The 20,371-nt window shown below is 41.5% G+C and overlaps 2 protein-coding genes across 5 annotated transcripts in view; both read right to left on the reverse strand.

Annotated features, from left to right (window-relative positions):
- Positions 1–450: 450 nt before the first annotated feature.
- Positions 451–5,678, reverse strand: gtf2h2 (general transcription factor IIH, polypeptide 2). Of its 3 annotated transcripts, XM_024136165.2 has the most exons (13): positions 5,595–5,612; positions 5,181–5,281; positions 4,937–5,047; positions 4,327–4,430; positions 3,722–3,836; positions 3,540–3,626; positions 3,350–3,400; positions 2,939–2,993; positions 2,597–2,702; positions 2,279–2,369; positions 1,661–1,856; positions 1,385–1,555; positions 451–1,065 (listed from the first exon to the last, which is right to left on the reverse strand). In XM_024136165.2, the coding sequence occupies exons 4-13, from the start codon at positions 4,380–4,382 to the stop codon at positions 812–814; spliced, it is 1,182 nt and encodes a 393-aa protein (XP_023991933.1). In that variant the 5' UTR covers positions 4,383–4,430; positions 4,937–5,047; positions 5,181–5,281; positions 5,595–5,612; the 3' UTR covers positions 451–811. The 3 variants fall into 3 exon arrangements, with proteins under 3 accessions (XP_023991933.1, XP_023991934.1, XP_070294447.1); XM_024136166.2 differs by lacking the exons at positions 4,937–5,047; positions 5,181–5,281 and having other exon boundaries at positions 5,595–5,678; XM_070438346.1 differs by lacking the exon at positions 5,595–5,612 and having other exon boundaries at positions 4,937–5,588.
- Positions 5,679–7,644: 1,966 nt separating this feature from the next.
- Positions 7,645–20,371, reverse strand: part of oclnb (occludin b) — a 19,109-nt gene continuing 6,382 nt past the window's right edge. For both annotated transcript variants that reach the window (XM_024136168.2, XM_024136169.2), the window contains exons 5-9: positions 17,618–17,733; positions 16,594–16,701; positions 13,116–13,287; positions 9,381–9,422; positions 7,645–9,252 (exon numbers count right to left, since the gene is read on the reverse strand). In XM_024136168.2, coding sequence (XP_023991936.1) covers positions 9,154–9,252; positions 9,381–9,422; positions 13,116–13,287; positions 16,594–16,701; positions 17,618–17,733 — 537 coding nt within the window. In that variant the 3' untranslated portion in view covers positions 7,645–9,153. The remainder of the gene's footprint in view (positions 9,253–9,380; positions 9,423–13,115; positions 13,288–16,593; positions 16,702–17,617; positions 17,734–20,371) is intronic.

Consider the following 20,371-nt stretch of genomic DNA (forward strand, 5'->3'; position numbering starts at 1 on the left):
TTTTWTTTAAATATAATGGTTGTCCCCACTTCTTAGGGATCCCTAACCAGCAGGAGATCTTCTCCACATCAGCGTTGCCTTGGTTACTGTTCCCAGGAGAAACAGCACAGTCCTGCATCTCAGAGGATGCTCCTTCCTTCTATTGCATTTGTTGCCTCACTTGTGTTGTGTGTTTTTGCTGATCGAGCTGCATTTATGATGTAATGATTTGGCTTCATAATGTCTCAGTGCAGTACAAGCTCTGATCTCAGATGCCCTGCTGTTTGTGTTTTTTTGCCTGTGTTTTTTTCAGATTTTGTGAGAATTAAATGTTGACAAGAATCTGTATTTTGTTAAAATACTGAAATGAAAAATATTGATTGTAAAACCCTGTCATTTAATGGAAGGCTCTGGCTAAGAGATGAGGACAGACAGACGAGTCTAAATGAATAAAGAGAACATACAATAAGATCTCTACAAAAGAGCTGAAGTTTATTGAAAAAGTTTGGTCCATTCTATGCTGCTACCAGAGCCATCCGGCACTAGCCAACCGGTGATATCCATGCTCAGAGTTTCAGCAGTTCCATCTCAATCATTGAGGTAAAGTCAGTCCTCTAGCTTTAGATGTCAGCCTGGATACAGGACAACTCCAAGCAATACGGCCAAAGTCAATTCCACATTTCCTAGCAACACAACTCCAGAGGTAAATTCAGGAAGGGCCCAAAGCACTGAAGTTCCTCCAAATTAGTAAACATCTTTAAAGTGTGTGCAGGTATATTGGCACTTGTCTGAGGTTTCCTTTATATATCGCTCTACTTTTGACCAGAGCATCTCAGGGGGCACTGCGGCTGTGGATGCAGGAGGGGCAGCAGTGCAGCGTGTCGTGGATGAACAGGTCACACTCCACGCAGAACACACTGCAGCACGACGGACACGTGAACACACTTTTGTCTTTCAGCTCCCCCTGGCAGGCTTCACAGAACCTCTCTCTGTGGTGCAGCAGCAGAGGACTCTCCTGGAAGGCCTCCAGGGGGAAGAGGTGGTGGAAAGAGCGGGCCAGGTGAGGAGCGGAGACAAGTGTCAGCCCTGGGGAACACATACAGACGTGACTAAAGTGTAGTACACACACATGGGTCATCTCAATTTATGTACACAGAAGGTATTTCCCAAAATGCATTTCTCCCAAAGTGTGCACTTGTTCACTTCCCGATATGAAAGGAAATTATTTCTATGAGAAACCCCCTCTAGCCCGTACCTACAGCAAACCAATGCATTCAAATGTGGGAAATAGTAAACGAGTGAAGAAGGAGAGACGATTGGGACATACACTCAGCTAGACACCACACACCACAGACTTAAACACTCGGTAGGCACCACAGACTTCAGTCAGCTAGGCACCACGTACCACAGACTTTACACTCGACAGGTAGCTCAGTGTACTTGGCCTGGCACTGTGGACAGAAGTACCCTCCCATAGACAGACCGGGACCACCACCAGTGCTGTCCAGATGGGCCTGGCTGAAAGAAGGCTTGGCATCCTGGTCTGATAGAGAGGCTATGGTGTGCTGGGGGAAACCTGGAGGGAGAGAGAGAGAGAGAATGGAAACAATGGAGCTCAGAAATAACATTGTGTGGTTAGGAATGAGCCAGTCTATGTGCTGAAGCTCTATGTGTGTCTGACCCATGCGTATGAGGGAACACTCGGAGGAGGAGGTAGCAGGAGGAGGCTTCACATGAAACATCAGCAGCTCCCTGAAGTGGCTCTCATCAAGGATCACATGGTACGACCCCCCGGTCTCTCTGGTGAGCACGGTGCAGACACGCACCTCGGCTGACAGGCCAATCACAGACACACGGATCTTCAGAGCCTTCAGAGTCTGATGGAGAACAGAGAAAACACCAGAGATATGAAATGTGAGACACCAGGGAGAGATCAGGGAGAGACCAGAGATATGAAATGTGAGACACCAGGGAGAGACCAGAGATATGAAATGGGAGACACCAGTGAGACAAGGAGAAAGACCACATAGAAACAACAGAGTTTCTACATGAGACAAAACACCAGAGAAAAACATCTGGGGAGAGGGAAAGTGAGCAAGATTTTATAAAAAAGTATTTAACCTTTATTTAACTAGGCAAGTCAGTTAAGAACAAATTCTTATTTACAATGACGGCCTACACCGGCCATAAACCCGGATGACGCTGGGCCAATTGTGTGCTGCCGTACGGGACTCCCAATCACGGACGAATGTGATACAACCTGGATGTAAGTGATAGAGACAGACAGATCTGCTGTTACCTTGACCAGCTCGTAGATGTTAGCTGGGTCACATGTGGTGAGACTACTGAAGATGATGAGGACTTCTCTGCTGCTGTGGCCTGGCATGTGTCTGAGGAGAGACAGAGGGCAATGGTGAAAAGACACAGTGGATCATACATCTTGGGACAAAATAAAAGTATATGGATATACAAATCAAATCCATTTATATAGCCCTTCGTACATCAGCTGATATCTCAAAGTGCTATACAGAAACCCAGCCTAAAACCCCAAACAGCAAGCAATGCAGGTGTAGAAGCATATACACACACACACACACACCACACACAGGAAGCATACTTGAGTGTCTGCATGGCCAGGCTGAGGGAGTTATATAGAGAGGGTTCTCCTCCACACGTAGAGTCCTTTGCTTTCTTCAGGGCATCAATGTGCTTCTTTGGGTTCCCTGTGGATAGAATAACAGCACTGTTATCAGAACTGTAACCAGCCCACAACTTACATGCACACTCAAAACACCAGCAAGCCACAAACGTAATGCCTACAATGGAAAATAAATCGATAAAAATTAGAACTATTTTAAGCATGCAAAAAAAAAAAAAAAGAAAGTGTACAGCACTTATATTGAATAAGCTTAGGGGAAATTGGGACACCTAGTAGATTGACCCAAGGCTGACCTCTCACCTGCCAGGTCAGTCAGCTTCTCCGCTCTCTTGTTCTTTGTGGTGATGATGCCCACCTGAAGAGGAGACCATAGGAGGGACTAAGTTCTCTTAGCTTACTAGACCATATAGTAGGAGGATGACAACACACCGTTGCTGACATAGCAATCCATCAAGTGTATTTCATGAAGCCTTTTTTTACATCCGGCAGTGTCACAAAGTGCTTTACAGATACCCTGCCTAAAACCCCAAAGAGCAAGCAATGCAGGTGCAGTGGTATCTGTGGCTAGGAAAAAAAATCCCTAGAAAGGCTGGAACCTGGGAAGAAACCTAGAGAGGAGCCAGGCTCCAAGGGCTGCTTACATAGACAAACGCTCAGGACCGGATGACAGTAGGACATCAAAACCCACTGATTGGTGGAATGAGGGCCTACCTGACTGATGGGGTTCTGATCAAAGTATTCCTCGACGAAATATTCCACCAGCTGCAGGGTTGAAGAGAGAGAAAACAATCACAAAATATTTTTCAGCTCCATATGTTTCACAAGTATTTTGATTCCTCCTCCTCCTCCTCCTCCTCTCTACCAGCCCCTCCTCTTCCTCGACCTTCCTCCTCTTCCTCACCTTGAGTGTAGAGGTGAGGCGGTTGGGTTTCAGGTCCTGGTCTTCCATGGTTCTAGAGGTGTCAATCACCACGTACAGGTGACGCATCTGGAACACATGATATTGTAGTGTTACCATCATTACTTTACTGAAGAAGTACATGGAATCTGAGAAGGCAAATAGAGGGTAAGGAATCAACTCACCATCCCAAGCCGAACTTGTCCATGGCTCTCGAACACCCTTTTCCTTTTGGCCTGGAAAAGGATTTCCTCCACAGTGGCTTTGAGAGATCCAGACTCATCCTCCTTCAAGATCTCCCTATATGGACCAACAGTCAGTCAGTCAGTGTCCGCATTTCAGTGGTAAGGCTGTTGCAGCCTCACTGTAGACCAAAGTCGAGGAGTTTAGTCGGGGGAGGTGCATCTGCGACAGCCAAAAGTCAGACACTAATGTGTTTTTTTTAACAGCGAGGCTCAGATCAACATGGCAGTGTTGCCATTCTTTATAAAATGTTTTTAACACACAAACTAAAATCATGTGTGTGTACATTACACAACCAATTAGTGAGAAAGAGCCTCAATCACATGTATTTATTCACTGTGGGCCACCCATGAATTACGACAAATTGGTTCCCGTTTCAGTCATCGCTTGAGTCAAACAATAACACCCTAAAGATTGGTTACCAATAGAGCCTCCTACAATGCAGGTGACTGCTGCAGGATGAAGTTGGTGAAGAGCAAATGTAAAAACACACACAACAATCCAATAATTATATTCATCCTAAGTTTATGTTTAGTGAGCGCCTTACCATGTTCGCTCATAACCCCCCTCCCAACGCTTGGCTCTCTCTGGCTCTTCGTCCATCTTGATTGAGTCAACCTCCAAATGCAGTTCAATCAAAAACTAAAGTATCTGTAGAAATGACACGAGGGGAATTAGAAGCTTTAAAAAACGTTGTAATGCTTGGTAGCTATTAAAATTATAAACAATGGCATTATTATGCAAATACAATTATTTTCAAAAACAACATAGCTGCCTACTCATCATCCCCATACTAGTCAAATTGGAACCATATTGGTTGGAAAATGTAGCTATCTATGCAAGCAATCACATGCACTCGATCCGTCAATTCTCCTTTAAACCCAGGAAGCAGTCATTCCACTTACCAGCTTTTCAAGCTTAATAATGTCCAAATACGTTCGGGAACTTACCAAAGAATGGAGTTTCGCTGAGCAACTATCGTCATTACTACCTTTTCACGGTATGTACTTCCAAAAATGGTCTAAATATAAAGTTACATGCAATCGAATAAATGCCAGTTTTGCACATCCTGCAATATTAGTAATGGATTTAAAACACAAAATAAAGCTTACTTAGAAATATACAACTTTAAAAAGTACCCTATATTGTCTACTTACATTAAATATTGCGTTCCGTGTAGCGCGGGTGAAACAACAGATAGGTATGGCGTTCATAAACTGTTGAAGGTGATAAAATCAATGACCTTTTCTGTTGCTGGATCAGCCGACCTGTGCGTGGTAGTAATAGGTGATTTTATTGGTGGTGCAGAAGAGGTGGATTTGGCATTTTCTCAAAAACAATACGATTATTTTCGGTTACATGTAACTTTGTATTTTGATTTTAGGGGGGTGGAGTACATACCGGCCGGAACCGCAGTAACGTCATTACAATACTAACGTTAGTTAGTCAGCCAAACTCCATTCTTTGGTAAGTACCAAACGTATGACATTAATCTTGAAAAGCTGGAGAATAGCAAGTTAAATGCGCTTAAAGGAGAATCGCCATATTCAACGTCTCCTGTAAAACCAAGATTTTGGTTCAGCAGCGCCAAAGATATTTTATAACTAACTCCTTGTCTGTGGCTGCGCCTCGCTGTGAAACTGGCGGATGTTATTCGAATGTATTGCTAAATTAATCGTCTACATTCCATTTCATGAATGAGTTACTCGACTAAATTAGTTAAATCGTCGGCTGAATAAATGTACATTAGTTTACTATTATGCAGAAATAGAAACATTCAAATAAGATTAAAACAAAAACACAACATTCGCATACCTGCTGAAGGAAGCAACCATGTTTGGTGTAACAGAAGAGCTTCCCGCCCCAGGAAACATGCTCTAAAGGAAAAATGGTTCCGATTTCCGATTTTTTTGGAGGGAGCAATGGGTAAACGTATGTTTTTGTGGATGATGAGCTCATACATTTCATGTAAATGGCCAGAAACCTTTGTCATTAAAAACGTTTAAAGTTTATTATTTAAGTGGACAGATGTTTAGACAGCAATAAGATCTATCCTACCACGCCCAGAAAACTGCTCCTTTTTATTCTCTGTCCCCAAAGCACTAGACGACCAGTTTTGATAGCCTTTAGCCATACCCTCATCCTACTCCTCCTCTGTTCCTCAGGTGATGTGGAGGTTAACCCAGGCCCTGCGTGTCCCCAGGCGCTCTCATTTGTTGACTTCTGTAACCGAAAAAGCCTTGGTTTCATCCATGTTAACATCAGAAGCCTACTCCCTAAGTTTGTTTTACTCACTGCTTTAGCACACTCTGCCAACCCTGATGCCCTTGCCATGTCTGAATCCTGGTTTAGGAAGGCCACCAAAAAATCTGAGATTTCCATCCCCAACTACAAACATTTTCAGTCAAGATAGAACTGCCAAAGGGGGAGGAGTTGCAATCTACTGCAGAGATAGCCTGCAAAGCTCTGTCATACTTTTCAGGTCTATGCCCAAACAGTTCGAGCTTCTAATTTTTAAAATTAATTGCTCCAGAAATAAATCTCTCACTGTTGCCACCTGTTATAGAACCCCCTCAGCTCCCAGCTATGCCCTGTACACCATATGTGAATTGATTGAGAGTTTGTTCTATCTTAAGAGTTTGTTCTGTTAGGTGACCTAAACTGGGATATGCTTAACACCCCGGCAATCCTACAATCTAAGGTAGATGCCCTCAATCTCACACAAATTATCAAGGAACCCACCAGGTACAACCCTAAATCTGTAAACATGGGCACCCTCATAGATATTATCCTGACCAACTTGCCCTCCAAATACACCTCTGCTGTTTTCAATGAGGATCTCAGCGATCACTGCCTCATTGCCTGCATCCGCTATGGGTCCGCTGTCAAACGACCACCCCTCAGCACTGCTCATACGCTCCCTAAAACACTTCTGCGAGCAGGCCTTTCTAATCGACCTGGCCCGGGTATCCTGGAAGGATATTGACCTCATCCCGTCAGTCGAGGATGCCTGGTCGTTCTTTAAAAGTAATTTCCTCACCATCTTAAATAAGCATGCCCCATTCAAAAAATGTAGAACTAAGAACAGATATAGCCCTTGGTTCACTCCAGACCTGGCTGCCCTCGACCAGCACAAAAACATCCTGTGGCGGACTGCACTAGCATCGAATAGTCCCCGCGATATGCAACTTTTCAGGGAAGTCAGGAACCAATACACGAAGTCAAAGGCTAGCTTTTTCAAACAGAAATTTGCATCCTGTAGCTCTAACTCCAAAAAGTTTTGGGACACTGTAAAGTCCATGGAGAATAAGAGCACCTCCTCCCAGCTGCCCACTGCACTGAGGCTAGGTAACACGGTCACCACCGATAAATCCACAATAATTGAAAATTTCAATAAGCATTTCGCTACGGCTGGCCATGCTTTCCTCCTGGCTACCCCAACCCCGGCCAACAGCTCCGCACCCCCCGCAGCTACTTGCCCAAGTCTCCCCAGCTTCTCCTTCACCCAAATCCAGATAGCAGTTCGGAAAGAACTGCTCTTTTGCACACCAGTATTTCTACTTGCACATCTATTACTCCAGTGTTAATTTGCTAAATTGTAATTACTTCACTACTATGGCCTATTTATTGCCTTACCTCCTCACACCATTTGCACACTGTGTATAGACTTTTTTTTCTATTTTGTTATTGACTGTACGCTTGTTTATTCCATGTGTAACTCTGTGTTGTTTGTGTCACACTGCTTTGCTTTATCTTGGCCGGGTCACAGTTGTAAATGAGAACTTGTTCTCAACTAACCTACCTGGTTAAATAAAGGTGAAATATATATATTTTTAAATCTCATTCAAATATATTTTTTTGAAGCTGCAAATAAAGTGTATTTTTATTAAATAATATTTACACAAATCCTACATTGTACATAATCACCATGGTAGTAGCTTACTTGCCTGCATCTCTGCATGGACAATATTTAACGTCAGACTATTGTTGAGGATGAATATCTTCAATACATCACAATGCTCACATTTATTTTTTTAACTAAACAGACAGAAATGTCTGAGAAAATTACAATTTACATGAATGGCAAAACATTTTCGGAAATTCACAAAAAGATCTAGGTAAGAAAAACGGAAAACATATTTAATTTGCTTACTATACATCTGGTGCCCGGATGTCAGTAAAAGCTGATAAAAACTGTACAATTCCATAAGGTCCCACCGGGTATTTATTTTGATACAGGACCATCCCATGAGAACATGTGTTAAAACAACAAAAATGTACAAACATGGGGGGAAAAAACATTGGTCATGTCCTGTATCTATACCCTAGAGGGCGCTCTAATAACCTTTAGCATCTTGCACCAACCATCATTACCCAACTGTTAACCTAACGTAGCAGGCTTCAAATAAACGCCTGAAACTAGATCCCATAAATATTGTTTATCAAAATAAAAAAATAACTGTCTTGGGAGGTTCTCTTCTGTACTGTTCAATTAATCCAGTAAATGTGGAGGAGGAGTTAAGATGGCTGGTCACCTTGTCAATGTCCAAAAGCGGAAGTCGAGTCACAGGCTCTTTCCAAAACCGGAACATCCAATTGTTGTGAACTCGGCAGAGGCCACATATTAGAGGTAGAATCATAGCCGCTGGAAGTAGTTTGGGGATGGGGTTGCTGTGACGACAGAGGGGGGAGGTCTATATGGAGTGTCTATATATTGGTCCGCTAATACAGGCCCAGTGCACTGCTTTTGTGAGATTTTTTTTTACTAAATGTATTTTAGTGTTTACCAGCATTTGCAACTTGAGTCTGATAATTATCTGTACAAAACAGGTCATCTTAAAATACTTGTGGAATATAAAAAAAACTTTATTGATATGTTATCCATTTTCCTGAAATACTTTGCAACTTATTTCTATGTGAAAACTGAAATGGTCTATTCTTTCCTTTTCCATTTTAGTAGACACTCTTATCCAGAGCAACTTACAGTAAGTAGTAAGTGCACAGATTTTCTTACTGGCCCTCAAACCCAGAACCCTAGCATAGCAAGCAGCATGCTCTGCCAACTGAGCCACATCATCAGGATTTTTCAGGGGGTGTGGCAGCACTCTTAGCACCCCTACTTCCTGCGGCTATGGGTAGGATTCCTGGGGATGTGGGGGGGGGGGGGGCTCAACATCAATCTAACTTTAATAAAAAAATAAAACATTATTAGACATTCAGAGAATTCTCCCTCTTAAAAACAGTTCATATGACTTCACATTGAAAAAATGCCTTCTCTGGGTCCCTCTCCCATTATGGTCTTCTTTCTTTTGGGGCCAGTTTCCTGGACAGACAAGGGTGGAGTCTGCTCTGGACTGGGGTTAGTGGTCAGGGTTCAGCGTCTGCGGTCATACTCGCTGACCTTCCTCTTGATGTGCGACAGCTTGGCCTTCAGATGCTTGCACCTCTTCTTCTTCAGCTGATAGTCTGAGGACTGTGGAGAGAAGTGGAGGTTAACTTTCTTTTTAAAAACATGTTGAAACCTACTGTGGTTGGGGTTGGTTGAATCAAATTCTCACATAAATGTGACTCAAAAGGTAATAGTGGTGCAGTGGAACTTACCTTCTTCATATTCTTCATCTGGGTGTACTTATCCATAGCATCCTGTTTTTAAGGATAGAGAAAAAAAAACACAATTAGCGTCACACTTTCTTATTGTGGAAGTCGGACCGATATGCTACAGTACTTTCGACATTTGTAATGCCGAGTCTACCTTTTAAATTACGATTCAGATTTTTTTATCTGTTTCTTTGAAATTGTGTTAAGGATATCATGGTCACCTTAATAGGCAGGTTTCCATTGAATACGTTTTTTCGTTGTTGACAAAACCAATGTTTCAAAATCCTTGCGACATGTGTAATGGAAACGGCAGATATAGGAGACATCTTTGAAAGATCAACAGCATTTGTATCTGTTCGATGGGGTGGATTTTTTGTTGTTGTCAAACTTTGTGACAAATGATGGGAACCGCTGTTTTTTAAATGATGATTGCCAAATAATTTAAGGTACGCCGTGCACATGATGTCATCACTTAACTATTAAGCTCCATATTTAAATTCTAAATGCCTAACTGCTTGAAAAAAAAATATTTAACTGTAAAAATTGTTTCTTTGCAGGCTAAAGATTGTCCTGACTTTCAAAAATTCCTGAATTGCTTCGCCTTGCTTTTTGGTTGGCTGGTAAGTTTCACCATATGATTATTTCAGATATACAGGAGTGCAAGTTACACCATGGCGACCACGAAACGTGGCGATACGTTGGCACATGAGAATTATTAGAATATGTAAATATTACAAAATTATTGCATTCTATCCATGCTTGCTTTCACGGGGGTTACCTGAGACATGAAACAAATACGTGGGATGGCATACAGGCTGTCGACAACTTATATTAATACGCAATTTGCCCCCCCAAAAATGTGAAAGTAGCTAGGTTTCCATGTGAATATTCTAAAATATGCATTTTTTTTTTTTTTAAGTGCATTTGCCCACCAGAGATGTTTCCATCAAAATGACTTGTTACAGATAAGACTATGCGTGATGATGTATATTAGTCCACATAAAAATACCTTGTGATTTAAATTCCCATGTACCGAATAAACAATACAATAGGTTTCCATGGCATTTAACTCAGATACAGTGTGGGTATAGCCTACAGCAGAGCAGGGGTATTCAACCTGCTGGTTTTCTGTTCTAGATGATAATTAATTGCACACACCTAGTGTCCCAGGTCTAAATCAGTCCCTGATTAGAACAGAACCATGAAAAAATGCTGTGGAACTGGTTTTGAGGTCTTGAGTTGAGTAAAGGGCCTACATCGGGTGTCAAACCCATTCCACGGAGCACCGAGTGTCTGCGGGTTTCTGTTTTTTTCCTTTCAATTAAGACCTAGACAACCAGGTAATTAGTGACCTTATTTCATCAATCAATTAGAAGGGTGGAGCTGGGCCCTCCGTGGAATGAGTTTAACACACATGGTCTACATGATGAGATTATTATGGACAGAAGAGCAAGATTATTCTTATTTGTCAATCGGCAGCCAAACATCGATGATCGTGTCACCAGAATGAGACCCTCAATATTTATTGAAAAGGAGCATCAAGCTCATCACCTTGTACTTTCATCAGCCTGTGGAGTTCATCATTTATTTCATCTGTAGCCTAATAAACTGTATGCTTTCCCAATGAGTTGTAGTGGGAGGACACATGATCCCGATGAGTTGTAGTGGGAGGACACACATGATGTCATCGCATGACTCCAAGTTTACTTCAATATTATGGTTATATCAAGATTTGTGCATAAAAGCGTTTCCACCGACATTTCTCACATAATTCATTTTACTGACAAAAAGATCCCACCTTGTCTAATGTATTTTGTTTTGTCGACATTTGAAAAGTTTACCGACAACAGTTCTGTTTCCATCAGGCCTGTCATGACAATTTTTTTATCTGACATGTACTCTTATAAAAAAAGGTTGGATGGAAACCTGGTTACTGTAGGAGTTACGTCATTATGTCCAGCTGTTTTTTAATCGACACAAGCTGGTTACATGGAAATGCACATCGCAGGAAAATGTTAAATCTATTTTCTATGCAAAACTTTTCTAAATGTCGTCAAAAAATTAATAAATCACTGGACAAGTTAATGGAAACATAGCTATTAACTCACACACGTTAATAGAACATTAAATACACTGCTCAAAAAAATAAAGGGAACACTTAAACAACACAATGTAACTCCAAGTCAATCACACTTCTGTGAAATCAAAACTGTCCCTTAGGAAGCAACACTGATTGACAATAAATTGCACATGCTGTTGTGCAAATGGAATAGACAAAAGGTGGAAATTATAGGCAATTAGCAAGACACCCCAATAAAGGAGTGGTTCTGCAGGTGGTGACCACAGACCACTTCTCAGTTCCTATGCTTCCTGGCTGATGTTTTGGTCACTTTTTGAATGCTGGCGGTGCTTTCACTCTAGTGGTAGCATGAGACGGAGTCTACAACCCACACAAGTGGCTCAGGTAGTGCAGCTCATCCAGGATGGCACATCAATGCGAGCTGTGGCAAGAAGGTTTGCTGTGTCTGTCAGCGTAGTGTCCAGAGCATGGAGGCGCTACCAGGAGACAGGCCAGTACATCAGGAGATGTGGAGGAGGCCGTAGGAGGGCAACAACCCAGCAGCAGGACCGCTACCTCCGCCTTTGTGCAAGGAGGAGCAGATGGAGCACTGCCAGAGCCCTGCAAAATGACCTCCAGCAGGCCACAGATGTGCATGTGTCTGCTCAAACGGTCAGAAACAGACCCATGAGGGTGGTATGAGGGCCCGACGTCCACAGGTGGGGTTGTGCTTACAGCCCAACACCGTGCAGGACGTTTGGCATTTGCCAGAGAACACCAAGATTGTCAATTCGCCACTGGCGCCCTGTGCTCTTCACAGATGAAAGCAGGTTCACACTGAGCACATGTGACAGACGTGACAGAGTCTGGAGACGCCGTGGAGAACGTTCTGCTGCCTGCAATATCCTCCAGCATGACCGGTTTGGCGTGGGTCAGTCATGGTGTGGGGTGGCATTTCTTTGGGGGGCCGCACAGCCCTCCATGTGCTCGCCAGAGGTAGCCTGACTGCCATTAGGTACCGAGATGAGATCCTCAGACCCCTTGTGAGACCATATGCTGATGCGGGTTGGCCTGGGTTCCTCCTAATGCAAGACAATGCTAGACCTCATGTGGCTGGAGTGTGTCAGCAGTTCCTGRAAGAGGAAGGCATTGATGTTATGGACTGGCCCGCCCGTTCCCCAGACCTGAATCCAATTGAGCACATCTGGGACATCATGTCTCGCTCCATCCACCAACGCCACGTTGCACCACAGACTGTCCAGGAGTTGGCGGATGCTTTAGTCCAGGTCTGGGAGGAGATCCCTCAGGAGACCATCTGCCACCTCATCAGGAGCATGCRCAGGCGTTGTAGGGAGGTCATACAGGTACGTGGAGGCCACACACTACTGAGCCTCATTTTTACTTGTTTTAAGGACATTACATCAAAGTTGGATCAGCCTGTAGTGTGGTTATCCACTTTAATTTTGAGTGTGACTCCAAATCCAGACCTCCATGGGTTGATAAATTTGATTTACATTGATCATTTGTGTGATTTTGTTGTCAGCACATTCAACTATGTAAAGAAAAAAGTATTTAATAAGAATATTTCATTCATTCAGATCTAGGATGTGTTATTTTAGTGTTCCCTTWATTTTTTTGAGCAGTGTATAACATTTATATAGTGTCTCTAAAGTCCTCACCAGGAACTGTGGGCTGCCCTCTGGCTGTCTGTCCAGTTCCTTGTCCAGGTCAGCCAGGCCCATGTTGAGGTCATCCAGCTCAGCCTGCAGCTCTTTGTACTCCAGATGGTCCCGGTCAAACTCCCTCTTGTAGTCCAGACGCTCCTGCTCATTCATGATGGCAGAGAACTCGCTGAGAGACAGGATGGATAGAGTGAGTTTTAGATATATATATATATATATATACAGTATTATACCCCTTCCCTTAGTGAGATTCCATCTATCAAAGATAACAGAGAGTGAAAAGGAAACTCAAGTTGATGTCTATAACTTTCTACCCACAAATACCTCTAAAACCCCCTTCCAAAAGTTCTATACACCAGACCTGGGACAACTCTAGTTTTAACCCCAGACCTGGGACAACTCTAGTTTTAACCCCAGACCTGGGACAACTCTAGTTAACTACAGACCTGGGATAACAATGTTTAACTCTGCTTTGTGGAAAGTAACTTTTTCCAGGGGAACAAATTGTAACTTGAGGTTACTACAACTATTTGAATACAGATCCCCCAAAAATATGACTTTTTAAAATGATTTGAATACAGATCTTAGGAAGGGACTACTTTTCTGAAACTATTGGATTGGCTGCCTTCAACTAATAGTATTTCCTAAATAGTACATACTATTTCAATATATCCATCATATTAGAAGTTTCGTATCAAAACGCTATACAGTATACACACACCAATTTCATTTTTTTTCATCAGAAATGATTGCTTATGTGTGTGTTAAATATTGCCGTTCTGATTTTTAATTCATAGATGTGTTTTAAAATTGGTTGTTGCAAAAACGTTATATATCCATTGTTTAGCTGAAATGGAATGTTTGTATCCTGTGGATTCGACTGATCTGTGGTTGTCTCACTGAGCTACAGTATTAAGAGGAATGCACTAACTGTAAGTCGCGCTGGATAAGAGCATCTGCTAAATTAATAAAAATGTCAAATGTAAATATTTAACATACAGATCTCATTACTATATTGATATATATTTTTTTTTACGATATGTCACCAATGTATAATTTGTACAGTTCTTTAAAAAAACGAGTTACATTTGAGTGAGAAACCTAGCAGTACTACGTGTTTCTCTGAGAGGGAAGTGGATATATAGCGTTTTGCATCAACATGAATGTCTCTCTAAAATGAAACCATCAAGTGATATATTTCAAACAAATACATCTCTGTCATTGAACAACCCCATTCCATGATTAGAAATGGCACAAAAACACACCAATCTAAGTTATTTAAACAACAAAAGTGAATTTACCAAAAATTCTGAAAATGGATATACAATATAGCGTTTTGGAAGTAAACTTAATTTGCTCTGAACATTCTGTAACTATCCATTCTCCTGACAGTCCATTATCAAGTCAAACCAATGATATTCTGTACAGAGAAGTATAAATAAGTTGTGACGCTCAACTACTGTATGACTCTTTCAACGTGCCACTGAAAAAGGTTGAAAGCTGCAATACATTTTGTTGATCGCTGAATAAATACTGCAGAGTAATTCAAAGCCATTTGCAAACAGTTGGACGCTTAGCAAAAACAACTTTGAACGTCTTTGTCCATCGGAGAGCACGTGTTCTTGTTTCAAACACTCAGTTAACCATATTTAAAGGGATAGTTTACTCCAAATAAAAAACGAACATGATTTTCCAACTACCTTGGCTGTAGTTGATTCAAGAAGGCAGTTTTTGGATATTTATTTTCCTTTCGACACTTAATAGCTATATTTTGTTACTGTTAGCATTCTCGGTAACACTTAACTGCCCTCGTGCCTGTGTATTAAAACTACATTTTATTAGCATGTTGTGACATGATACTTTGGTAATTGCATATCAATGAGCTGAGAGTTTGAGCTGACGTTCCTTATTCCACACATGTAAGAACTCCATCGTTATGCAAATATAAAGCAATTTACAAAGTCCTATGAAACAACCATGTTGCTATTGTAATGATCAGAGTTACTACACGTGTACCAGAACATGATGTGAAGTGTTATTGTATTATCTTATGTCTCACTCATTATGAACATATATTTGTTAGTCATTTTGACGCTGCAAAAGTGGTCTACTCTAATGTTGATGTGATTCCATGTCCCGCATTAAAATTCATATCTGAGAGCCCTCCGAACCATATGCTAATGATCTATATTTAGACTAGTAATATATTTAGACTAAATATATTTAGACTAATTCAAAAAACTGTTGTAGTTTTTGGTTCATCAAATAAATCTAAATTTGTATATATTCAAATATGATCTGTTTAAAAAAAATTATTTAGCCTTTATTTAACTAGGCAAGTCAGTTAAGAACACATTCTTATTTACAATGGCGGCCAAACCCGGACAACGCTGGGCCAATTGTGTGCCGCCCTATGGGACTCCCAACCACAGCTGGATGTGATGCAGTCTGGATTCAAACCAGGGAGTGTAGTGACGCCTCTAGCACTGAGATGCAGTGCCTTAGACCGCTGCGCCACTCAGGAGCCCCATTGACTCAGGGGTCTGAATACTTATGTAAACTAGATATGTATTTAATTTAATACATTTGCAAACATTTCTAAAAACATGTTTCCACTTCGTCATTATGGTGTATTTTATGTAGAGGAGAGAAAAAATATATTTAATCGATTTTGAATTCAGGCTGTAACCCGACAAAATGTAAAAGGGTTTGAATACTTCCTGAAGGCACCGTATATTATATAGAACTTTATCAAACATAACTTTAATCTCCCGTACCGAGCCAGGAAATGTGGTCACTTTGCAATAAAGTGACCACTCTTTTTATTTTCCATTTGCTTTGGCAGACAACGGTGCCGTGGAGAGAGAGAGTGGCTTTTTACTGTTCTTTTAACCCCACTTATAGATGCATGACTTCCTGTTTCTGTCCTATGACAGTCTTTCTCGACCCTCTTGGTCGTGTTAGCCTCTCGTCTGAGACCTGTATTTAAATATTAAAGAAACTAGTTGCCTTTTCGTTCAAACGCCATATAAATATTTGACTACTTTGAGTATTTTGACTACTTTGTATCCAACTTGTAAGTCGCTCTGGATAAGAGCGTCTGCTAAATGACTTAAATGTAAAAATTTAAAAAGTTGATATTTTCTAATAAAGTACAAAAAGACAATTATTTCCAGCCCATGTCTGCTATACACCTGTTTGGGGAATATATTATTACTCCTATCCCACATCTATAATAATGCTACAATCTACTTGATTGAATGCAGTTTATTAGGATCTCGTTCAGACCCTGATTCTACTGTCATTTTAGCCTGATCCCAAATCTGTTTGTTAAATACAGATCCTGATACTACTGTCATTCTGCCATACTTAACAGATCTGGGATCAGGCTAAACTGTTCAGGATTTGGCTATACTTTACAAAACAGATCTGAAAGCAGGCAACTTTCATTCCACCAGTCGTCCCCTCCACTCACGTGTTAAAGTCGATCTCGTCCAGATCCTCTCCTCCCGATTCTGCACCAGTGTCGTAGTCCCTCAGCTTGCTCTTCAGTCCTCCCAACGAACTAGTTATGTCTGAGCTCCTGAACAAAAAAAAAAAAAAAACTTTATTATTCAATAATACACCTTGTTGCATATAACCTAAATATCATCACAATTATTCTAATAAACTCCATTTGAATGGAATCAGTAATACTGTGTATTAGAGGATTGTAGCACTAGAATCTGTCTTCTCATAACAGAAGTGTTTGTTTTTCTCTGAAACCAGCTCGTCCTGATCGAGTGATGTCAGGATGACGGCGTCACACAAAACCTCAAATCATTCAGCGACAAGATTGAGCCAAAGAACACATTCCCAACATTCTACCAACTTCTGGTAAGTGCATAAAAAGCCCCAGCATTCAACCAGGAAATATACTTTATTATTGACAGTTCTAACGTGACAAATGGAACGAGATAATTCATGATTACGTCATGAGTTCATTTGGCATGGTAAATACACTGAGTATATTGGGGTGGCAGACCACCATTGATGGTGGAAAAAGGTGATTTGACGTGCTTCTCCATTTATCTAAGCATCTTATAACAAATAGCTTAATGGCCTTCCCTTGCCAAAATAATGTCTTGGGTAATACTTCTTTGTGTTTAGGAAATACTTTCTCTTTGCCAGGTGAAAACATGCGGGTGAAACAACCCAAAACAAACATAGCCCTTTTAACTTTCGCCAAGGAAACAAAATGGTTCTCCTCCCAAGTGAGAATGATAAAGATGCCTGTGGACAGGCAAGGTCAGCTTTGGGTCTTCCCCCACTAATGGTTATGGTTAGGATTAGCTGACCACAGATTCTTAAAAAAAAAGTTTAATTCAAATGTGCAACAGAGCATTGTTCCAGCTCATACTCATGGGGTCGCCCCTCACCAACTTCAGGTTCTCACTGAAATACATTTCTCTGGCTCAGTTTTTGACACTGCGAAAATCTGAGTGTGTAGGTGACCTTACCCAGGCAGATACAGAGGTCTATGGTCTGGCAGCTGGTCCAGGAAGTTCCTGGAGCCCCCCACCTTGTCGTTGTATTCATTCACCAGAGTGTCCGGCTGACCAGACACGTTATTCACCTACAGGAATAGACAGGGATCAATAAAGTTTATTCAATTGAATTCAATACAGGAGGAGGTCAAGAGTCATATTGAGACAGAGGGCAACAAACAGCCACTAATGTAAAACCTACACACAGCATGTGTTTAAATAATACACCACAGGTTGGTAACAACAAGAGACCCAAGAGCACTCCAATCCTACAGTTTGGTGAACTGCATTCAGGAACAGAGGTATAAACACAATTACCAGAAAACATTATGCAAATCAAAGTAAACATTATGTTTAGGAAATTCCTGAATAAACATCTTCTACTCATAATTTCAGGCAAAGCCTTTAAAGCATGTCAATGATGAACCAACTTGTCGACTGAAGAAACCTTTGAGATCAGAGTTATGATCCAACCAAACCAGTCTTTAGTTCAACGTCGATGGCCTGACAACTACAGTACCAGATTGTCTTCATTAAAGACATATGGCATGGTGTTGAACAGTGTCTCGTGTTTACTCTATGCCTAGGCTACCAGGTATGGCTGTAGCCCATGTATGTGCAGTTTGCCTAGTTTTATAGCTGCACCAAGTCTATTAAGTTGATATAGCAATAACACATTGAATCTGAATCTTTTGTGAATCCAATAACACATTGAATCTGAATCTTTGTGAATCCAATAACTTTAGGGTTGCTGACTGAAGTGGTTTTGTTTGTATGGTTGCCTGGAGGTTGCCTTAAGGTTCCCTCCCTCTCACATATTACTCAGAGGTGTGGTTGTCGCTGTGAGGTAAATAGTGTGGTTGACTGAGCGTTCTCATCTGGGACCGACCAGTTCCTCCACTTCCCCCTCCATCCCTCACAGCCTAAATAACACAGATGATATGATCACAACGAGAGACAGGGAGGAACACTAGGACAGCACCTCCTAGCCAATCACAACTGCTCCTTGTACTACATGATCAGAACGCTATTTTAAGAACCAATTCTTCACCATGACATCGCTACAAATGAGACGAGTGCCTTGGGAGGCAACTCCCAGAAACTGGACATGAAACTCTCCCCACCTCCCTCTGCACCTGACACAACACACACCTGTCCACCTCATCTGTCCTAAAGCACCTGTGGTGAAAGCTATGCTTCTGCTGTGACTGTCTGCTTAGATAAACACACTCGGACGGACGGGGGGAGGGGGACCTGAGCCCAGATCAGCACTCGACTACTTCTCCCAAAACGCTTTGAACACTGGCCCTGTAGCACAGACAGTGTGCCATTATTGTTGTCGCTGTGAGGTAAAATGGTGTGGCAGTCTGAGCACTCCCACTCAGCACCGACCGGTTTCTCCACTTCTCACTCCATCCTCCACAGCCCAAACACCACAGATACTATCACAACTAGAGACGGGAAGAAACCCTGGGACAACAGCTTATAGCCAATCAGTCAAAACATTAAATATGCGCAACCCATGTCTGTCAAGTTTCCAGCTTTAATAAAAACAATGCTTTGTCCATTTTGAAACATGAAAAGCACCTTTCCTTTAGAATGTTATTTTAGAGGGCGACTGCACTTCGTTTTAGATTTGATTCATTAGGAAATGCTAGCTGCATTGACTGAATTTAAACTTGAGTTGGTTTCGGGGTGTAGCTTGATGTGGGTGTCTCTTATGCATGTTCGCAGTTGGGAAGAGTTAGCCAAATCATTTAGCCAATTAGATTCAGCTGGCTGGTTTGCGACCGTGGCCAAGTTGTTTTGACTTTGGATAGCTCATCTCTGGTGGTGTGTTCGGGACCGTCAATAAAGAACAAATGTAAAACGGGACAATATTTTCTTGTTGCACATCTTTTAGTTGTCTCATTAAAGTTGGTTTGACATTAAGTCATTGAAATGTTTTGCTATTAACCTTTTAAAAATATTATCCCATGTACATTGTGTAAATTTACTGATGGTCCCCAACTAGCCCCATACGGATATCGAATGCCAAACCAAATTGACCATGGGGCATTTACGATTGTTCCGAATTGATGATTACTTGGGTGCTGCCATCTGTGGGCATAAACCCAACCCACTGGCAACTGTTGCGGTACCCTTCATTCTGTGACATACCATTGTTTCCCATCATCACGCAAATCCCTGACTTACTTTACGACCAAAATTATCCTATTTACACTAGAATCAATGGTTCATATGAAATTGTATTTGTCACATGTTTCGTAGACAACAGGTGTAGACTAACAGTGAAATGCTTACTGATGGGTCCTTTTCCAACAATGCAGAGTTAAAGATAATACTTTTTTTTAAATTATATTGTGACAAGGAATAAATAGAAACAGTGAATAATTAATAAAAATAACATGGCTATATATATATATATATATATATATATACACACACACGGAGTGGAAAATACCTGACTCATATCGATGCTACATAGGCCATTTTCAAAACGAGAAGTTGCTTTTTAGGGGCAGTCACTCTGTAACAACCAACTCTTTACAATGACATAGCAAGACATCACTGCAAATGAGACGAGTGCCTTGGGAAGCCACTCCCAGAAACTGGACATGAAACTCTCCTCACCTCCCTCTGCACCTGACACACCACACACGTATCCTTAAGCAGCTGTGGTGAAAGCTATGCTTCTGCTGTGACTGTCTGCTTAGATAAACACAC

Source organism: Salvelinus sp. IW2-2015, unplaced genomic scaffold, assembly GCF_002910315.2.
Source record: "Salvelinus sp. IW2-2015 unplaced genomic scaffold, ASM291031v2 Un_scaffold793, whole genome shotgun sequence".
Lineage (NCBI taxonomy): Eukaryota > Metazoa > Chordata > Actinopteri > Salmoniformes > Salmonidae > Salvelinus > Salvelinus sp. IW2-2015.

Bases quoted from the DNA above. Each gene is read 5' to 3' on its own strand.
- gtf2h2 (XM_024136166.2), bottom strand. From the start codon at position 4,382: ATGGACGAAGAGCCAGAGAGAGCCAAGCGTTGGGAGGGGGGTTATGAG. The intron at 2,994-3,349 runs GTAGGCCCTCAT...TCTCCTCTTCAG, and splicing joins ATCAGAACCCCATCAGTCAG to GTGGGCATCATCACCACAAA. The intron at 1,066-1,384 runs GTACGTGGTGCC...TGTGTTCCCCAG, and splicing joins TGTCGAGTGTAAAGTCTGTG to GGCTGACACTTGTCTCCGCT.